Source organism: Adiantum capillus-veneris, chromosome 22 (genome assembly GCF_014529385.1).
Source record: "Adiantum capillus-veneris isolate H3 chromosome 22, ASM1452938v2, whole genome shotgun sequence".
Taxonomy (NCBI): domain Eukaryota; kingdom Viridiplantae; phylum Streptophyta; class Polypodiopsida; order Polypodiales; family Pteridaceae; genus Adiantum; species Adiantum capillus-veneris.
Genome location: NC_140952.1, coordinates 46,231,993 through 46,253,071, shown reverse-complemented (window position 1 = coordinate 46,253,071; position 21,079 = coordinate 46,231,993). Strand labels below are relative to the sequence as shown.

The window sequence follows — 21,079 nt, the reverse complement described above, 5'->3', positions numbered from 1 at the left end:
CCTTTGGGGCCAATGTCACTGTCTACCTGGAAATACTCTAGTTGCCAAAGTCGTGAGTTGTTTTGAAAAACCGCCGGGTCAGCCAAAGAAAAACTCAGCAAAGAAGCCCTTTGCGACTCGAAGTATCAAGGGTTAGGAAACTCAAAGAAAGCTAAGGAATCAGCCGAGACGTCTAGAGGACAGGCTAAGAAACGAAAGAAGCCGCCTTTCGTGGGCAAGTCGTTTGAAGAGAAGAAGGTTTTAATGGTTGCGAATAAATGCTTTATTTGCGAGCAGCCTAGTCATTTTGCTGTAGATTGTCCACAAAGGAAGAGGCCCGCTGACAAAGAGGACAAGAAAGAGAAGAAGCCCAAACCCACGGCATGTTTAGTGCTAGATATGGTGGGTGATAGGCCAAACTCGGATGCCAATGAGTTATGTAGAGCTTGGGGTAAAGTTATGGATTAGACAATGCTTATTTTCTTTGATCCAGGTGCTAAGGGAAACTTTACCTCACCAGAGTTGGCTATCAAGCTGGGCATCAAGGCTGAGGCGACGGGGTACACAATAGAGGCAAGTTTGGCATGTCCTGGCCATTTAGAGTGTGTTACTCCCATCATTGGAAAGTTGCGTTTGCATATTCAGTCATATGTGGACACAAAAGAATTTTACATCATGCCGTTGGAAGGGGGCGATGCGCTGTTGGGAATTCCATGGATATTCCATGTACATGGAGTGTTGGATGTCTTCAACAAAAAGGTCACCGTGCAGCGTAGGGGTAAAACTCACATCTTGGATGTAAAGCTTAAAGGAGAGTCTGTCCTTATTGTATCAGCTTCATCTATCACGTATGTAATTAAAAATCATCTTTCTGCGTACTTGATTTTTGCACGTGATGTTTTAGATAATTGTCAATCAAATTTTTTTGTGTTAGATAAAGAAAGCTCAGCATTTTTGCGAGAGTTTAGTGAGTATGTTCTGATTCATTACTGCTACAATTGCCGCCGGAGAGGCGTGAGGATCATGCGATAGATCTGGTGTCAGGTTGTGGCCCACCAAATAGACTTCCCTACAGGGTTAGTGCAGCCCAGCCAAAAGAGATTATGAGCCAGGTAGAGGAGTTGTTAGAAAAAGAGTTGATTCAACCTAGGTCTTCGCCCTTTTGCTCCCTAGTGCTTCTAGTGTTGAAGAAGGATGGCTCTTGGCTCATGTGTATTGATTACCGTGAGTTTAATAAGAATACCATCAAGAATAGCTTTTCTATTCCAAGGATTGATGATATTCTTGACTGTTTAGAGGGTGTTGCAAATTTCAATAGGATAGATCTGAAGAATAGATACCATCATATTCGTATCAAGCCAGAGGATGTGCACAAGAGTGCGTTTAGGACAACATTTGGTCTGTATGAGTTCTTAGTGATGCCATTTGGTCTTATAAACGCTCCTCCTACGTTCAATAGGATGATGGATCGGATTTTCCACTCACATTAAAGGTTTGTCGGCACATTCTTTGATGACACGATAGTCTATTTGAAGAATGAGGAGCATAAGCGTCACTTGACCATTGTGTTTGAAGAGCTACGCAGTCACAGGTTGCTCATTAATCCCAAGAAAAGTGAATTCTTCTTGGAAGAGATCCAAGAAGAATTCACTTTTTAGGCCACACAATGTCAAAGAATGGTGTCCGAATGGATCGTCCCAAGGTTGAAGCAATCAAGACATTGCCAGACTTGAACATTGTGCATGTTATCGGTAGCTTCTTGGGATTGTGTTCTTACTACAGAAGATTCATCCAAAATTTTGCTGAGATTGCTTCACCCCTACATGCTCTGCGAAAGGAAGAGGTCACTTTCAAATGGACACAAAGAGAGATTTCAGCTTTTAATCTCGTGCAAGAAAAGATGACTTCGGATCTAGTAATTGTTTTGCCAGATTTCAGGAAGTCATTTGTGGTCTAGTGCGATGCGTGTGGGAATAGTATTGGGGCAGTGTTAATGCAAGATGGTCGGGTAGTAGTGTATGAAAGCAAAATCTTGGAAGGGCAAGAAAAGACTATGCAAATCTATGAGAAACAATTATTGGCTGTGATTCATGCGCTTTCAAGTTAGAAACACTACCTGCTAGTTACTGATTTTGTTCTCCAAATAGATCATCAGACCTTGCGATATTTCTTGACACAGTCAAAGTTATCTGAAAAGCATATGCAATGGGCAAACATTCTCTCTATGTTCCACTTTTAGATTGTGCATGTGGAAGGCAAGAAGAATGTGGTGGCTGATGCATTGTCAAGAAAGCCACAAATTTCAACTGTGTCAATTTCTTATTATAATGAGCTTGATGACACGAAGGAACAATATGCCAATGATGAAGATTTTGCAAGGATCTTTGAACAGTTGTTAGAGGGACAATGCCATGAGCACTTTCTCCTCAGGGACGGTTTTATGATGATGCATGGAAGATTGTGTACATTACGGTGCATTCGTCAACAAGCAAGGCACCTTTTGAAATTGTTGAGGGTAACAAAAGGTTCCTCCCATTTTGCACACAAAGGTAAGATTTTTGAAGCGGATTGGTATGTAGAAAACATGGATGAAATGTATAAGAAAATCAAGCTTGCCTTGGAGAAGACTCAAGCAAAGGAGAAAAAGCGTTGCTGACCGTCACCTACGTGAATTGTTGTTTTCACCTGGTGATTGGATTTTTTTGCGTTTTGAAAAGGCAAGGTTAAAGAAGATGAAGGGCAATGAAAGGTTGTTTTCCAAGCTCAACGTGCGTTACTATGGACCTTTTTAAGTACTTGACAAGATCAACGATGTTGCTTATAGGCTGAAATTGCCTAACACTTGAAAGATCCATAATGCGTTTCATGTGAGTCTTCTGAGACCCTCTGTGAGTGTTGTGCCATAAGATATGCCAAATGAAGATCAACCAGAAGTTGAAAAATTTGATGATATCTTGGTACCTAAACAAATTTTGGCACATAAGGAGAGAAAAGTCAAAAGTTGCACGGCGTTATTTGGCGAAGTTCAAGAACTATTCACCTATGGATGCAAAGTGGATGGAAGAGATTGAACTGTAAGAGTCACCGAATGTATTGCAGCTTTACCTTGAAGCCTTTGATTTACAACCTACGTATGCCCCAACTCAACATGCTGAAAGAGGGGTCATGATGGAGCTAGCACATTATATGTACATACGGATTCAGTGCAGTACAAGCGTGCATTGCTCAACAAGTTTTTTAAGGTAGAATGCTCACTTCTATCGTAGACAGAAATGACAAAGGTATGAGGTTTCATTAAGTCATTTGTATCTATGTTTCATGACCTTTCTTGAGGATACATGTGATGATAAAAGGGTGCTAATCACACTAAATCATGTATGGTATGTATATTAGGCATGCAATCGAGGACGTTTGCAATTTCAAGAGGGGCGTATGTCACGAGCCTGTGGCAAGCACTAACTTTAGTTGTTGGTTTCTTTCCCTTGACTTTTATTTAACTTTTGGGACCCCCTTGTTGAAGTCACAAATGGCCGGACATTGTATGGCCAGCGTGAAACAGACGATGGCCAAGAGTTTCACCCGCAGCCAAGAAGGCCATGTCACCACGAGATGGTTGGACGATCGGCACTGGAATCCGAGTAGCTAAAAGTTTCACATCATCGTAGGTGCGTTTTACTGCAGGCACCGTTGGACGTGAGGAGGAGAGTGAGTCTCTATAGTTGGTGAGGTTTTCCATCTCCGGCAGATGTTCTGATATCCATGATCGTGCCTGTCCATTTCTTTGCATGTGGTCCATGGAGATTTGCAGATGTCTCTTTAAGGAGTGAGCCACTATGCATCGACGTGTTTTTCCAGGAGTTTTCTTGGTCTAGAGAGAGCAGCTGTGATCAGATTCAGAGTACAATTTTTACATGATGTCTATTACACAGTTTGCAGATTTGTTTGAGAGGCAGTTTAGTGATGCATTGTGGAAGCTGATTTAGTTAGAGAAATGTGCATCTTGGTACCTTTGTGGTGTACGACAAATGGGTCTCTCCTGCCTCTTTACAGTTTGGTTGTGGAGGAGATCAGCATCTTATTTTGGGGTACCTCATCCGGAGATGATGGAATCAATGTGGATGATTTTGGAGGCACAGCCACAGGTTTTGCAGTCCCTTGCTGCTGCTACAGGAGGTTTCTTACAATGGATACTTTTTATCATTTCGGTAGCTAGCAGTTGTTTTATAATTTTGCTGCATTGCTAGAGGCGGAGAGCTTTTGGCAGATTTGTGTAGGCTTCCTGCAGCGAGATAGAGCTTCTTCACCGGTTCATCATTTGAGTGTCTTATCCTTTGATGTATCGTGTGGTTGTGTGGGTATGATCTCATTGTATATTATTCAGGGTTTTTCCATATTTCTTGTATATGGACCTTTGGTTGATTTGAAGTAATGCAAAGGGTGACAAGCCACAATTTTTGTGTGTGTGTGTGTGTGTGTGTGTGTGAGAGAGAGAGAGAGAGAGAGAGAGAGAAAAGAAAGAAAGAAAGAAAGAAAGAAAGATTTTTAACGTCTATGTCAGGCCGAAATCGGCCTATGAGACAAATCAAATGTACATGGTGTGTATGTCATCCGTCTATCGGAAAGACAAATGAAACAAAAACTGATACAAAACTGAACTGAGTGTAGGTAGTGGGGTATCTGAGGAGGGATGGAGCTCTATCTCTAGGGGTATATGCATGTCTATATGCTCAAGGTAGTACAATCATGAGAATGCATCAAGCTATCTAGCTCCATCCTGTACTAATGGGGGGATGTAAGATGTGGTACATGGGCGGGTCTGGTGCCAAGGCTGCCCGGATGAAAGCTGTCGGGTCGGCCCTCATCCGGGCCACTCGCTCCTCAGTGGCACGGCGCTCCCGGGCTCGGATCTCCTCGATCTGTCGGTGGTGGGAGCTCGCGCCCCTGTAGCCTGTGACTCGTGGTCGTCGTCTAGCTCGGCTCACCTCCGCCTGTGGGAGTGTCACTCCTCTCTGAGTGTCTGGTGGGGGAGGGGCGGTAATCCTCTGAAAGAAGTCTGTGAGCTGCGACTGTCTCCCCTCTGTCTGTGTAGCTGTGTGTGGCTGTAGTAGTGTGTCCCGATGGCTCTGTATCTCTAGTAAGAACCGTCCGAGCTGTCTCTGATCTCGAGAGTCCATGATCTCTCGGAGAGTGGGCTGTCCTCTGAATAGGGCCTCATACCTGCCTCTGATCTCAGTGTATGCTCTGCATCTACATACAAAGTGCTCCTCACTTTCCACCTCCTCTGTGCAGGCTCTGCAGACGCGCTCCTCCCTGGGAACACCAGTATGTCTCCCGATCTCAATCTCTAACCTGTGTGAAGCCACTCTCAGCTGACCAATCGCCACCCGTGAGCTATGTGGCATATATGTGTCCATGTAGCGTGGTCTCTGTATGAACCCCCCGGACAATATGGTGAGAAACTGGTCTCTGTAATCTGACATCCTCGTCCCCAAGCCAGGTGACTCCCAGACTCTCCTAGTGTATAGCTGCCACAGATCCTGTCTCAGTACCAAGTTCCTCTCACTGCGAGAGAGGTGAACATATGGTGAGTGGGGGTCGTACTGGAATGGTGGTAGGCTCTCCATGTCAAGACCGTGTCCCTCAAACCATGCTCTGACCTGTGAGTACCATGCTCTCTCATGCCCACTCTCTGATAGCTGTATAGCTGCCTCAAATGCTCTACGAGTAAGTCTGTCAGGAGGTAGCTCTCTCATCCTCTGGATGAAGCAGACTGTCTGGAATAGTGCCTCTACCACCATGGGTGGTGTGGCGAGCTCGGCTCTAATAATGTCATGTGGCACTGTCTTCTTGCTGCGGAGCAAGCGTGAGATCATACATACCTGTGGCCTCTCAAGCTGTGTCCACTGGTCAGCTGTCAATCCTGGTGCCCATACTGCCGCCGAGTACATCAAGGCCGGGGTGACTAAGGTGTCGAAAAGCCACCCCTTCGTGCGGGGTTCCTGAAAGTGTGCCTGGTGGCATCTCCGCTCTAGCATGGCCAGAGCTGCATATCCTCGGGTGAGCCTGTCAGCAGCAGCCTGCCTCATAGTGAAGGGTCCTGGTAGGCTGGTGAATGTGATGCCAAGGTAGACATAGGAGGTGACTACATCAACCTTTCCTCCTGCTGCTGTGAAGGTGGCAGCGCTCCTCACTGCACTGGATGTGTGAAAGATCATAACCTTGGTTTTGCCAAGGTTCACAGTCAACCCCCTGTGTGTGCTGAATTCGTCCAAGGCCTCAAGATGGCGTTGCAAGCCCTCGGGTGACTCTGAAATCAACGCAATATCATCAGCATATAACATGATGTGGACCGGAGTACCTGCCAAGTCGCTCCCCTCTCTCCCTGCTCGCAGTATGTAGTCGGAGATCTCGTCGATGTAGAGCCCAAAGAGTGTCGGGGAGAGTGGGCATCCTTGCTTAACACCAATGGTGCTAGCAATGGTCTCTGAAAAACCGCCTGGGCAACGAACTCGACCCGTCACCTTCTCGTAGAGAGCATATATGGCCCAAATCATCTCTGTTGGTACCCCAATGCTGTGAAGGCGCTGGAAGAGTCTCTCGCGTGGGACTGTGTCAAAGGCCTTGCGGAAATCCACAAAGCAGCAGTAAAGCCTCTTCTTCCGTGCCTTTGCCCCATCAATGAGGCAGCGCAGAACGAAGATGTGATCAGTGGTGGAGAAAGCTCGTCTGAAACCTGCTTGGCCTGGAGCTCGTAAACCCTCGATCTCTGCGTAGCAGCTGAGCTGTGCCTCAAGTACTGCTCCATATAGCTTGGCCATCGTGTGGCCAATCATGATAGTCCTGTAGTTCCCTGGATCCAGGGTGTCGCCAGATTTGTGGATAGGCACTATGGTGTGCTGTGTCCACTCCTCTGGGAAGCCCTCCCCTATAGCCCGGTTGAAGACATGTGCAATCAACGGGGCTATAGTGGAGGCCGCATAAATGATGTGCTCACTCTGTAATCCAGTATGGTCAGCTGATCGTCTGTGCTGCATGCGGCGTATGGCCCTCTCTACCATCTGTGCTGTAAAGAAGGAGGAGCACGTGGGGCGTGGCTCGTGTGGCTGTGGGATAGGAGGCTGTCCTGGCACCTCGTAAAGTCGCTCTGCATAATCATGCCATATCTGTGGATCCTCAATAGCTGTAGTCGGACGTGGCTCGCGCAGGGTGCGCCATGCTATCGCGCTATCCATGCTCATGAATAGGCGGTATAGCTCAAGCTCCTATGCCTCTTCGAATGCTCGCCGCTTTTGGCGTGTCAGCGTCTTCATATGCCGTCTGGCCTCTCTCTGTGTGATCTCTCCTAAGGCTCGCTGTGCGCGGAGGCGTCGGTATAGCTCTCTGCACTCATCATCATACCAGCGGTTCTGAGGCATAGTCCCGGGGGGGGGAGTGCGTCCTGTGTGAGTGGTGTGTGGAAAGGAGCTAATAGCTGAAGTGTGGAGAACGGAAGAGATATGTGATGTGAGAACTGAGAGTGGTGTGGATGGGTGGAGGAGGCATAGGCCATGCTCGACCTCGGCCGAGTAAAGAGAGGCTAGCTCATGTGTGAAATAGATGGTGGTGTGTGGAGTGTGTGCTGTGGAGTGTGTGGGATGGTATCTCCGGTGATGGAGAAAGAGAGGTATGTGTGGTCGGCTCCGATGGGTATGGGTGGAATGGTGAAGGATGTGATAAGGTGTGTAGCCTCCCTGGGTCCCAGAATATAGTCGACTGTACTCCCCCCTCCCTCTGCAACTCCATGTGGCATACAAGTCAGGCCCCCTGAGGTGGGCCACTGGACCATCCCGTTATAAATAACGAGACGGTGCTGGGAGCCAAGTCGAAGTAGATGTCGTCCGTAGGCTGTGACTAGAGCTCTGTCTGCTGTATCTCTCATAGTAGCCTCCTCATCTAGAGTGTGTAGTGCCTCTGGGTCCTCGTGGTCATATGCCTCACACTGCTCACTGTGCGTACGAGCATTGAAGTCTCCCATAAGGAAGACTTCACCCAGTGTGGAGTACTCCATAATCTCCTCCGTGAGGCATGCGTACGGTGACTCCTGCTCAATAGGGGCGAATCTGGAGCCTGTGGGAGCAAAGTAGCAAAGGGCAATGTAGACGATCCTGTCTCGTGAGAGCTCGAGGCGAATCCACATGTAGTGGGCCTGTGGGTCCCGGGCAACAATCTGTAGTCTACTGTGAAGCCCCTGTCTAAAGAGTATGGCCACTCCTCCTGAGCCACGAGTGGTGTGCTGGCGCATACACCCCCGATGTAGAGACTCCCACTGGAATCCATGTATCCGTGGTAGCCCTCTCTCTGGGCTCTCGTGTGTCTCTGTAAGTAGAATGATGTCTCGACCTCTCATCACCTCCTCAAGTCTCTCTGGGTGTGTCCATAGGTCTCCATTGCAATTCCAAACCGTGACATGAATCTCCTCGTGTGTCCCACAGGCCGCGAGTCCCTATGCGCTGGTCTTGCCATCAATGATAACCCTACCATCTCGATATACTGCCTTCTTCCCTTCTTTGCGGGCTTGGTGGACTCTAGGCATGCACGCGCGACGGTGATCTTGTTGCATCTTTGTGAGGTCATCATCAAGATAAATCGGGGGGCCTTCTAGCCCTCTCAAGATGACCCTCTTTCGGAGGAAAGAAGTTCGAGACTCCTCGGAGGCGAATTGGAGGATGAGAGCTCTCTTCTTTGGATCTTTGCCGGCTCTCCAAACTTTGGAGAAAGGGATCTCTTCTTCCTTGTATCCCACTTTCTTGCATAAAGCTTTCCCATCGCTCTCGGGTGTAGACCCTTCTTCTTCTTTGATGCCGGTCACTCGCACATTGAGACGGCGAGCTTGTCGCATCTTCTCCTCCTCGATGGTTGTGTGTACGATGAGTACCTCATCTTTTTGGGCTTCCTCTCTTGCAACCTTCTTGATGTTCTTTTTGACCACTTCGACCCATCCTTCTTTGGTGGCCTCTAATTTGTCCTCAATGCTTGCGGTGAGGGCTTTGGTGATCTCCTCCTTGAGGGCTTCCTTAGCCTCCTCTTTAATCTCTCCTTCTTCGGGGGTGAGGGATGTGATGGAAGCATGAAGGAGATCGATTTGTGCCTTCATCTCTTCTTGCTCTTTCCTCCATCTCTCCCTCTCCTTCCCGTTCTCCCGTTCCCTTCTCTCCTTCTCCTCTTTGAGATTTTGGATTTCCGCTCTCATGTCCTCCTTCTCTTCGTTCCATAGCTTGATGATGGTGGCTTTCTCCTCCTCCCATATCTCTCTCTCCATCCGCCATTCTTTCATGTCCTTCTCCAATTGTGCAAGCCTCTTGTTCGTGAGCATGAACGTTGTCTTCATTGTCGATGCCGGCGTCTTGATGATGGGGGAAGACATGGCTGTCTTCGTAACTACCCTCTCTTCATATTGTGAAGAAGAGGGGAGAAGGGGAAGAGAGGGAGTACTTGTGTGTATGCGTGTATGTGTGTAGTGTGTGTGTGGGTATGTATCCGTGTGTGAGAGATTGGGGGCAGCGGGCCCGGTGCACTTGGTAATGCTGCCACAGTGAGGCAGCGGCAAGTGCTACAGCCTTGGCAGCGTGCAGTCGCAACAGGTCAGCTACAACGGGTTCAGCAGCAGCAGCAGTGGCGCGCGCAGGGGCTGAAACAGCAGCAGCAGTGGCGCGCACAGGGGGCAGCAGCAGTGGCGCGCGCAGGAGCAACAGCAGTGGCGCGCTGCAGGAGCAGCAGCAGTGGCGCGCAGAGAGAGAGAGAGAGAGAGAGAGAGAGAGAGAGAGAGAGAGAGAGAGAGAGAGAGAGAGAGGAAATGAATTGAAATGTTATATTAACGCCTTCAAAAGGCCGAAATGACCTATGAGACCAATCTGTTACAAAATGGTGAATCTAATACCATGTCTGGGCAGAAAAGAACTAGATACTACTGCTAGAATCCATCCTCATCTGCACTCTTGATATCGAGAGAGTATGGCTCGAATCTCTGCTGTAGTGTCCGTCAATGCTGTGTAGCCCCTCTCCTAAATCATGGCCGTCTAGATCTCCGTAGCTCCAGTGCTCGGTCAATGAGAGTGCCGGTAGTGGTCGAATGAGTGTGGGCTGAGCTCTGCAATGATGACTGCTCCTCTGGCTGCCCCATTTTAGCGAAAAGAAATCTGTAATCTGTCTCTGGGATTGTCTCTCTCTATCTCTCCCTAGTAAAGTGTCTCTATATCTGTGTAACTCAAGTAGATATAGCCCAAGACATCTTATCCTCATAACTCATGACCCTAGAGAAAGGACCGAAACCCTCTCTGAATAAGCAGTGGAAATGGCCCCGTATATCATAGTACACTGCACAATGACATATGTAATGTAGCTCTATATCTGGCTCTAACTGGCATAAGCAGCATATCCTGCTGTCTGCTGGTATCCCTCTAAATCTACCAGTCTCAATCTCCAGCTGATGTGAGGATGTGCGATTTTGACCAATGGCACATCCCAAACCATGACACGTATGTGTGTCCATGTAGCTGGGTGGAATCACAAACCCATCTCCTGTGAGGTGGAGAAGATGCTCTCTATAGAAAGCCATCTTCGTGCCCAACTCCTGTGGCGGCTCTCTCCATGTTCTCCTGGTATCCAGCTGGATCAGGTCCTGACGAATGAGTCTCGTGTAAGAGACATCGAGGGTGCCTGAAGAGAGTACCAGAAAGGGGGCAGCCTGTCCATGGTGAAACCATGCGTCTGAAACCATGATGTCATCTGGGCATACCAGCATGAAGTGTCCCCTTGAAGAGCTAACTGTCTGGAAGACTCAAGGGCCAGTCTAGCATATCTGTCTCTAGTAGTATCCCACAAGTTGTGCACAAAGGAGACTGATCTGGTAAGCGCCTCAATCTCCATAAGAGGGGCAGCTAGCTCTGCTGGAATGATAGCGTGAGGTACGGAGGCCTTGGCTCTGATCACTCGAGAGATCATAGATACCAAGGGCCTCTCCATACGTCTCCAACCATCTTGGCCTACAGAAGGTCCCCATGTCTGCACCCCCTACAACATAGCTGAGGCTACTAAGGTATCAAAGAGCTATAACTTTGCCTGAGGTTCCTGGAACTGAACCTGCAAACACATCCTCTCCAAGCCTCCCAAGGCCGCAAAAACTCTAGTTAGTCTAGTCTCTGCCGCTCTCTCGAAAGAAAACCTCGGCCGAGTGAAGACAACCACAAGGTAAGTGTATGCATCTGTTACCTGTATACTCTACAATCTCTTGACCATATTGAAAGTCGGTGCTGATCTCTTGATCCACTATGGTGTGGTGTTAAACACGATAACCTTGGTTTTACCAAGGTTTACAGACAATCCACTATCCTCTGCAAATTTGTGTAATGCATCCAACTGTCGCTACATACCCTCTGGTGAGTCAGAGATCAACACACCACGTCCCTGCCAGCTGGGCACCTTTGTCACCCTCTCTGTTAATGTAATCAGACACCTCATCAACATACATACCAAATAGAGTAGGAGACAATGGGAAATCCTGTTTCACCCCAATGGTGGAGTGAACTAAATCAGATATCCCCTCCGGAGTGCGTACATGTCCCATCACTGATCTGTATAGAGCCATAATCCCCCAAATCAACACTATGGGCACCCCCATCTCCTGCAATTTGGCATCAATCGAGCTCTCGGTACCATGTCAAATGCTTTGCGGAAATCCACAAAGCTACAATAAATCCGTCTCCACAGAGAGCTACACTAGAGGTAGACCTAGGCTAAGGGCTTTTCATGTTCAAATCCAATATTGGTCCGCTAGACTGTACAGAGTTGTTTTTTTGGTCATGACCATGTACATTCCTTATGTTGGTTGTTCAGGTGAACAGCTCTGGAGTGATGCCCATTATATTCTCAACATCTGCACTTGCTGCTCCGGGTGCCTTGGCTCGATTCACAAGTGCTGAATTCTTGAAAAATGCAGCGGTTGCACTTTATCCGGGTGGTGAGTTTGTAATGGAGCATTTTTTACTTGCTTTCAACAGTGCATTATGTGCATGATTACGTGACTTTGACTCAATTGTTTTTTTTCTGTTTTAGGTGCACTTTATCTTCCATCAAATGTCTTTTTGATCGCCTTTTTCAATTACTTCTATACGTTCCTTCAGCTTGACCCTGATGATGTGAGCGATCAGCTAAAACGTCAAGGGGCTTCGATACCAGCTATAAGACCAGGCAGATCAACTGCAACGTTTATAAGCAATGTAAGTTGGTGTTTTAAACAATCTAAAAACAGTCCGGTCTTCGTGGGTTTGTGATTGGAGTGTGTCTAACATAGATTATAAAGTTCAAGCACAACAGATAATCAAAACTGACAAGAAAAAATCCTCTTTCAACGAAAATATATGTACAGCAGGTGACTGATTTACATCAATCTGCAAAATTTTTAAATCTTTTTCCTCTCATAAATGGAGGGATCCTAGATTTATGATGTACAAGAGTGGTCCTTAGCAATAATGTTTTGAAATTGCATGTTGACTTTATTAAGTTGTTCACTAGATTTCAGCAGGTTACATGGTCACATTTCTATGTATCAGCCTGTAAATCATTCTTGTGATTAGCGTAATACGAACAAGTGGTTAGGGAACTTGAGTACATTTTATGGAGCATTTGTGAAGTACTTTTGGGACGAAAGAGATCTTTGTGGTTATGCATAAAAACTTCGACCATCAATGTTAATTAATGTGGTAGCTAAATGAATTACCAATTTTTATATTATACGAGTTATATTTCCTCAATAATTATTAATATCCTTCTTAATTCCAGGGCATAGAATTTTTATTATTATTTTTGTTTTTTTGAAGACTAATGGACTCTAACGCACATTTGAGTAACTCTTTTACCTGATTACGGGCAATTTCAAGAGAAACATGTCAATAAATAGTGTTCAGAATACAGTTCAAACGCAGTTGCCCATTGATGTTTACCACAGATCTATAATGATCAAGAGAGGATACCCAAGCACAATGTGGCTCTATTTTGAGGGTGTCTTTAAATGTTCAATTTTCATTTTTCCTGAAGCTCGCTGAAGGGGCCTGCACAAGGCCTAAATAAAGCAAGGAAATTCTTGGGAGCATTTGTGAACCGTTGGATAAAGCTTGCCGATTAGTGCCAGATGGCAAACTAACCATGGCAAACCTGTTTTCTTCCTATGTCTTGGCATTTACTAAGCATTGTCTTTTGTATAAGTAGGCCATTGGCAGAGATTGTTGACATTTGTTTTCCTATTTATAAAAGGAGGGGTCATTGAGTAGTGGGTCGCACACAGGCGTATGTGCTGGAGGGACTTCAGCTTTTCTTTAAATTTGTGGTGCCAATACCACTCTGATCTAGAAAGAAGTGTTTATGCAGGTGTTGAGTAGAATTTCTGTGTTGGGCTCTGTCTTCCTCGGAGTCATGGCTGCTGCACCATCGGCTGTGGAGGCAGCCACCCACCTGACAGCATTCCGGGGGTTTGCTGGGACCTCAATATTGATTCTTGTAGGTAGTGCAACAGATACAGCTAGAAAAGTCCAGGCAGAGATCATATCACAGAAGTATGAGACCATTGATTTCTACGACGTGGGTGATCAATGAGAGCATGCAAATTGATGGGAGGACTGGTGAGAACATGATAATTGAGGTTGGTTATGAAATCGAGAACCCAGGGCAAGCTGACGAGCGTCTTGCGGGACACATGTAAATTCTACTTGTATGTAATGAGTCCTGTGTGCTGTATTCCATTCTTTGTACCATCTTGTCAGGAATGATATCTACATTATACAGCACATCAGCTGCATTGCTCTCTTTGGAGCTGCTTATCTTTTTTTGCAGCTCATCAAAGGTGATGTTATTTGAAATCAAATGAGTGAAAATCTTCCTCATCTGCCTAGTGCTCCCTCTTGACTTAAAGTCTACATTATTCTTTTAAGTTCATTTAGGTCTCGTTAACAACAAATTACAGCCAAATCGATTTTAGAACTACAATGAGAAGGTATTTCCAATCAATGAGTAGTTTTCAATTTAAATAGCTGAAATCTTTACACTAAATATCGCCAATTTTTGTAGGTTTTTGCACTTTCTGAAGTAGGTATATTCTAAAACTGGTAGGTGGGATTGCACTAGATCTAGGTTTTATTTAATCATTGGTTGGTAGCTTGAAATAGGAAAATTTTATGGGAACAAGAGTAGCATGTTTGTCCTTTTTCTTATCTGAACCGCAAGAGACCCTTTTCCCTTGTGTTTGAGTGTGGCATCCATCCTCTTCCACCCCTTCGGCTTACAAACAACATTTTGCTAGTGTCAGGTGACATGAAATTCGGAATCATGTTACCAACTACGAGTGAAGGTGAACGACTTATGATCTTCAAAATATCAAGGAGAAATTTGAAGTCAATATTATGAAGCACAAAACATCATGATTCATGTGAATGTTGTTGGAAGGTTGCAATAATGCACATATAGGCAGAGAAGCTCAAAAGCACAAAGCTTAGGAAGTAGTATTACCAAGTGTGCTCTAGAGTGACGACTATAGATACTTGCAGGGAAAAGAACCTTGTAAAGGGGGGAAAGCTGCATTGGGGTCATGTGTTCACACATCACTACCATAACAAATCCCCATGGGAGTCATGCATTGAACATGAACTGGCACTCTTGTTTAGAGAAGTGCTTAGTTCACAAAAGGGAAAAGCCCAAAGCTTTGTGAAAACGTTGGAACTTCTCACAAGAAGTCAACTTTGTGAAAAGATCAATAGGGTTGTCATGCGTACATAAGCTAAGGTGGCTTTTCTTGTAGAGAGTGTCTCCTTGACATAATGAGCATGGAACGTTGGGTTCCTAGTAGCTATCAATACTCTGGCTGACAATGAAGTTCATGGCGGCACATTGCTATCCAATACCCGTTTGTCAAAAGGTGTATGGGCCAAAAGCACTTATCGTGAGGTGTGAAAGTTGGGTCTCACAATTAGAAGTGGTGATTTTTTAGGCTACCTTCTCAAGTAAGAAATGCTTAGCTAATGAACATGAAACAAAAAATCATTAGTGGATACATGTGTATCATAGCAACCATCTCACTCTGAATTTGAAAAAGAATGTAAATGTATAGACAATGATCCCATTTGGGATAAACAACCCAAGGTCTATGTACTATGGATAAATTTGCCTACTCGTGAACTGCATACTGAGCATTTGGCATTATATTGCATATGTAAATCAAGCAATCAATTGTGTTGGTACGGTGACATCAAAGTAGTTGTCAGATTCATGAAGACTAAGCTTCAGAATTGTCCCATAGGGGTAGCAAGGCTAAATCTATGCAAGAATAACGTGATATGTTTTTTTTTTTTGGCACAAAGGTATACCTCCATCAACCTGCTAGGATTGTATGCTCAAGTAATGATGCAAAAGTCTCAATGCATTCAATCAACAACATTGTGGGATCTACTGCTACGGACCACCACTAGTGCATCTCAAGGTGATGCAAGTTGTTATCTCCACAAGCAACGACATAATTGTATTTGGGGAAAATTGGTTTGTGTAGCTCAAAGGCATTGTCAAAAGCACTATCTAATTATCGTCACATGTATCACCTGCAGTGTTCAAATTTATTTGTAGAACAAAATGCTCATGATAAAGTGATAAGAATGTTATACAAAGTCTCAAGGACTTGTACAAACGACAGAAGGGGTCAGTTTGCAGCTTTAATTTGATGTCCAAAAGTGAGATCGTGTGTTTCATTTTGTATTTCTCTAAACCTTTCAGTATTGTTCACATGAAGCTCGTTTTATAAGCCACAATTCCTGCAGTAGGGCGCACAACATGGCCACAAGAGATGTTTCCACTTGTATAAAAGTCTTCAAAAATGTTCTAGCATATTATTGCATGCCCTATAGGCACACGTTTCACTTGCAATAAACAAAAGGGCGGACACTGATTGCCGTGGATGCAATCCCCACATTGTAAGACCTCCTTCATGCACACTTTTGTACAAAAATGCATTTCCTATTCTATTGCATCAAGAAGAAAAGAAAAAGATAGGGCTCAAGTTGACAAGAAGAACATTCCATGACAAACATCTTGGCAAGAGATCGCCACAAAGTATGCAATGAACAAAGGTAAGGCAAGGAGCAAACAATGTTTAACAGGCACGTATATGCCTAAAGGGCAAGAGTGTGTTTGCCTAGAGGGAAAGTATAAATGCGGTGCAATTGAAGACTAAAAGTGCCTCAAAAAATTGTGAACCTATGCTCTAGTGAACATGGGTGATAGAGGAAAATTTCCAGGTCAGCACCGTCACCGCGGGGGGGGGGGGGGACCTACATCCTTGTTGATACTACTTCAGCTAAAGATTGAGTAGTCATCAAGGGGGATGGTTGAAAGTTAATTTATCATTCCTAAAGGAAAAATCCTCTAAAGGAGGAGAACAAGGGCCATATAACCCAAGTGTAAAGCATCCAAGCTCTTGGCTTATATAAGGGGCCTTTTTCTCAATGCAAACTAAGTCTTTTCCAAACATCGAGAATATTTGAGTCCTCCAAGTAAGTGCGCGTTTTTTTTTTTTGCAACTTGTTCATTATGTTGAACTATGCTTGTTTTGATCCTTCATAGTTTTCAATTTTCAGTCATATGCTCTCCCTATACACATTCCTCTCCCAAGGACAAAGTGAACCCTCAATTCTAGCGCTCACTGCCACAATTCTTGAGGATCAATAGTCACTTTTATCAGCTCTTCACACCCCACATGATATGCTTATTTTGGTTCGATAGGGTATATTTGACCTCAGAGGACAATAATGATCTCTCTCTCTCTCTCTCTCTCTCTCTCTCTCTCTCTCTCTCTCTCCAGCCTTGAGTTACATGATCATTCTCTTTAATCTCATAGGCCCACATAACAACATACAATGCTGCACTATAAAAATTTATTAAAATAGGAATTTTGATGAAACGCCATAATCACTACAAAACATCATTGGCCATCTACCATCCATTCCATGCATTCTAGAGTCCATACATGCATTGTAACTCAGTTTTTAAAGGGCATTTCAACACTGCACACTTAATTTTGCTAGAAGTAAACGTGACTTTTAGTGGCTACAATGTTGAGGTGCCTGGGTTAACAGGAAGAGACAATTTAAAGTTTTCTTAGTTGGTGATTTGGTAATGCTATACAACTCCTACACTTAGGAAACCAGATTGGACCATATGAGCATGTGGAAGACATTCTTCAAGATTCAATTATGTTGGTAGTTGATGTACATGGTAATCATATCTTAAAATTAGTTAATGGTTTTGTTTTTGGTAAGCCACTGTGAACACACTTAGGACCATCCGGGCATTTTTTTTCCTCGTGCATTGTATATATGCCCACCACTCTAGGGCTATCTATTTAATACACTCTTTGTTGTGTGACTTGAGCTTCCTTTGTCTTCTCCAAGATGTGTGTGTTTTCTTGCAACCCTAATTCCAACAATTGGTATCAGAGCAAGTTGCGTCCTCCCAAGCTTAGCCGCCAGCAGCCCCAACACACATCTGCTCACTTTCTCTGATTTCTGTGAGCTTTGGCGAGCGTTCGCAGGTCGACAAAGATTTTGGGACAGCTTAAAGAGTGAGGTCTCAAAATTTTGATTTGGCCTCATTTCGACCTCCGTTTCCACTACAAGCAGTACTGCACAGGCTATTTCTTCATATTGTGCAAATTTTTGTCAGTGTCGGTTACTGCATAACATGTCCCTTACAATCTTCTATGGTTTATGCTATATAGCACCTATTGTTCCCGCTTTGTTTCTCCTCTTTTCGGGCAGTTTTCACATCAGGTGCCGCCATTCGTCATGGCCGACAACAACACATATGTGTTCAAGATGTTTGTTGCTGAGGACAGATTGGATGGGAAAAATTACCCTATGTGGGCTTACATGATGCAGCATGTTCTTGTGTCAAAGTGTGTCTGTGAAGGGCATTAATGTACGTCCTGGTTCTGAGGATGTAGACGATGTTGAGGATGTTGCAGGTCTTATTGCAAGGATTGTTGTTGTTAGAGTTATTTTGCCTGCGACAAAACAAGCTCGTTGGGATATAAAAGATGCGCAGGATCATGCATTGATTGTGTTGTCTGTGAAGCGCACTATTACTCCTCACATTCGTTCAAAGAAATCTACAAAACAGGGTTGGGATATTCTGATTGGTCTTTATGCAAGTCGCAATGAGGCAGAAATTGCATTATTACGCGCAAAGAGCTGAAGTTGAAGATTATGCATGAGAAAGATGATATGGACAGTTTCCTTGCTGGTGTCAAGGATATCAATGAGCAACTTATTTCTACAAGTGAAGTCATTTCTGACAGTTTCCTTGTGCAGACTGTTCTTGATGCCTTGCGAGATTCTTTCCAGACTTTTTCTAGTACTTAAAGAGTTATATCCCAAGGAAACTTTCCAGAAATAAGAGGACTAGAGAGCATGTAGTTGAACGGGCCTTTATTTTTGCTCAAAGAAAAGGTGGTAACAGTAATGCAGCCACTTTTCATGGTTCTTCTGCGAGTGAAAAATCACATGTTCCTTATGCTTTTGCTGGCAGAAATTCGCGTGGAAATTTCGGTGTTAAGGGCAAAAAGAAGGTGCATTGTCATTATTGTAAAGCTAATGATCACTTGATCAAGCAGTGTCCTAAGTTGAAGGCCAAAGAGGGTAAGAAGAAAGAGGGTGATTCCAGTGCAAATGTTGGTTCCACTACAAATGTAGCTATTGTTGAGTCTCCTATGAAAGGAGACTATGATGCTGATGTTGATGCAGAATGGGCTTTAGTGCAAAGTGTACCTATAATCGTGATATCCATGATGCATGTATGCCAGTTGTTGCAGATTCACATGTGTGGTATTTTGACATTGGTGCTACAAAGCACATTACCTCACATCGTGATTTAAATGCTCATCTCTCTTGAGTCTGTCCCTCATGGGAATTCAGTTACTTGTGCCCACAATGCCTCTTATCCTGTTCAGGGAGTTGAAAAGATTGTGCTCACTCCTGCAAATGACAGCTCTGTTACACTTGTTGATGCACTTTATGTACCTGGGATCAAGAAGAATCTTTTGTCTGTATCTGCACTTGCTAGACTTGGTCTTGTAGTCAAATTTGTGGATGGCAAATGTACAGTACATCTCAGTTTTGGTGATGAAATTGTTGCATCTGGCATTTTATGCCGTGGGCTGTATAAGCTCACTTTGTATGACAAGTGTGGGCAAAATTTTACAAATGCACTTGTGGATTCTAAGGCTATTTCAGATGCAAAACTTTGGCATGTACATTTTGGTCATCTAAATTTTGCTAGTTTGCTGCGTTTGCAAAAATTTGATATGGTTGCTTCTTTACCGCCTCTTGAAACACCTGTCAAACATGTCTGTGATGGCTATATTTTGGGTAAGATGCAATGTTCTAAGTTTTCAAAGGATGGTTTAGTTAGGGACACATGCAAGTTGCAGCTTGTGTAGAATGATGTTTGTGGACCCATGCAAGCTCCATCCTTGGGTGTTACCTTTACTTTGTGACTTTTATTGATAATTACTCGAGGAATGCATGGGTATATCTGCTCAAATCAAAGTCCGAAGTATTAATGTGCTTCAAACAATTTCTGGCTATGGCTGAAAATGTCTCGAAATGTACTATGGACACCCTCCGTTCCGATCGAGAGGGGGAGTATATGTCTATTAATTTAATGCATTCTTGGCTAGTCTTGGAATAAAACAACAATGTACAGTGCCTTATATGCCTCAGCAAAATGGTGTTGTTGAGAGAAAAAATAACTCACTTACGCAAATGGCACGATGTATGGTCAAAAGTCAAGCTTTGCCACATTTGTTTTGGCTTGAGGCTATCTTGTGTGCCACTTATGTACTTAACAAGTGTCCTACGAAAGCTTTGCAGTCTATTATTCCATATGAAGCATGGCATGATAGAAAGCCTTTTATTGAGCACATGCGCGTTTTTGGTTGTTTGGCATATGCTTTGGTGCCACAAACACAGCGCAGAACATTGGATAATAAGGCTGTTAAATGTACTTTTTTTTGTTATAGTGTTGAAAGCAAAGGTTACAGGTTGTATCATCCACAAACAAAGCGTATTCTGGTTTCAATAATGTAAGCTCACAGAACATTAATGACACTTTGTTGCCTCTTTTCATTGGTGGAAGTTTGAATATAAATTCCAATGTGGAAAATGTACAGCCTATGGGGATTTCTAAAAATGTTACGGATCAGCCTATTACTGATGTAGATGTACATGATGTACTCGATGAGGAAAGGGCTGAAAATGAGCAAGCTAGAGCTATGCCAAAATGGATGGTGCATACATTGCATGACAATAAATTGTCGCACTCGTTCAGGCTCTCGCCATACATATTATACATCAAATTGTTATGCTTTGGTTGTGTCTAGCTTACATGATGTCGAGGAACTTCTATCTTTTTATGAAGCACAGAATTTAAAAAATTGGATGGCTGCTATGCAATCAGAATATGATGCACTTATAGACAATGACGCATAGACTTTATGTGATTTGGCTCTTGACAAAAAGGCCATTGGTACGAAGTGGGTTTACGAGTTGAAATGCAAGTCGGCTGGTGAGATTGATCGCTATAAGGCTCGACTTGTTGCAAAGTGTTATGCACAACAAAAAGGCATAGATTATGAAGAGACTTTTGCTTCCACTTGTATGACTATTGTGTGTGCATTGGAAGCTCATTTTGATTGGGATGTACATGAATTAGACATTGTTACCGCTTTCTTGAATGGTGACATATTTGAGGAAGTTTATGTAACGCAACATCGCGGTTTTGTCAAGAAAGGACAAGAGGATAAAGTGTGCAAATGTGACAAAGCTTTGTATGGGTTGAAGCAATTTCCTCGTGCTTGGTATGAGAAGGTTGACACTCGTTTGGTCAAATGAGGCTTTCATAACATTCCAGCAGAAAGCACATTGTATGTAAAGCATGAGGGTGATGTACTTCTCATTGTGGTTCTTAATGTGGATGATTTGTTGATCACTCGACCAAATGAGAGACATATTGCTGAATTTAAGGCTAATTT

The 21,079-nt window shown here is 44.2% G+C and overlaps 1 protein-coding gene across 1 annotated transcript in view; it reads left to right on the top strand.

Moving 5' to 3' along the window:
• SCY1 (SECY homolog 1) overlaps positions 1-13,892 on the top strand; it is a 98,562-nt gene extending 84,670 nt beyond the window's left edge. Inside the window, exons 6-8 of the mRNA XM_086495396.1 lie at positions 11,851-11,974; positions 12,070-12,233; positions 13,381-13,892. Of these exons, the coding sequence (XP_086351522.1) occupies positions 11,851-11,974; positions 12,070-12,233; positions 13,381-13,605 (513 nt within the window). The 3' untranslated portion in view covers positions 13,606-13,892. The remainder of the gene's footprint in view (positions 1-11,850; positions 11,975-12,069; positions 12,234-13,380) is intronic.
• The last annotated feature ends 7,187 nt before the right edge of the window (positions 13,893-21,079 follow it).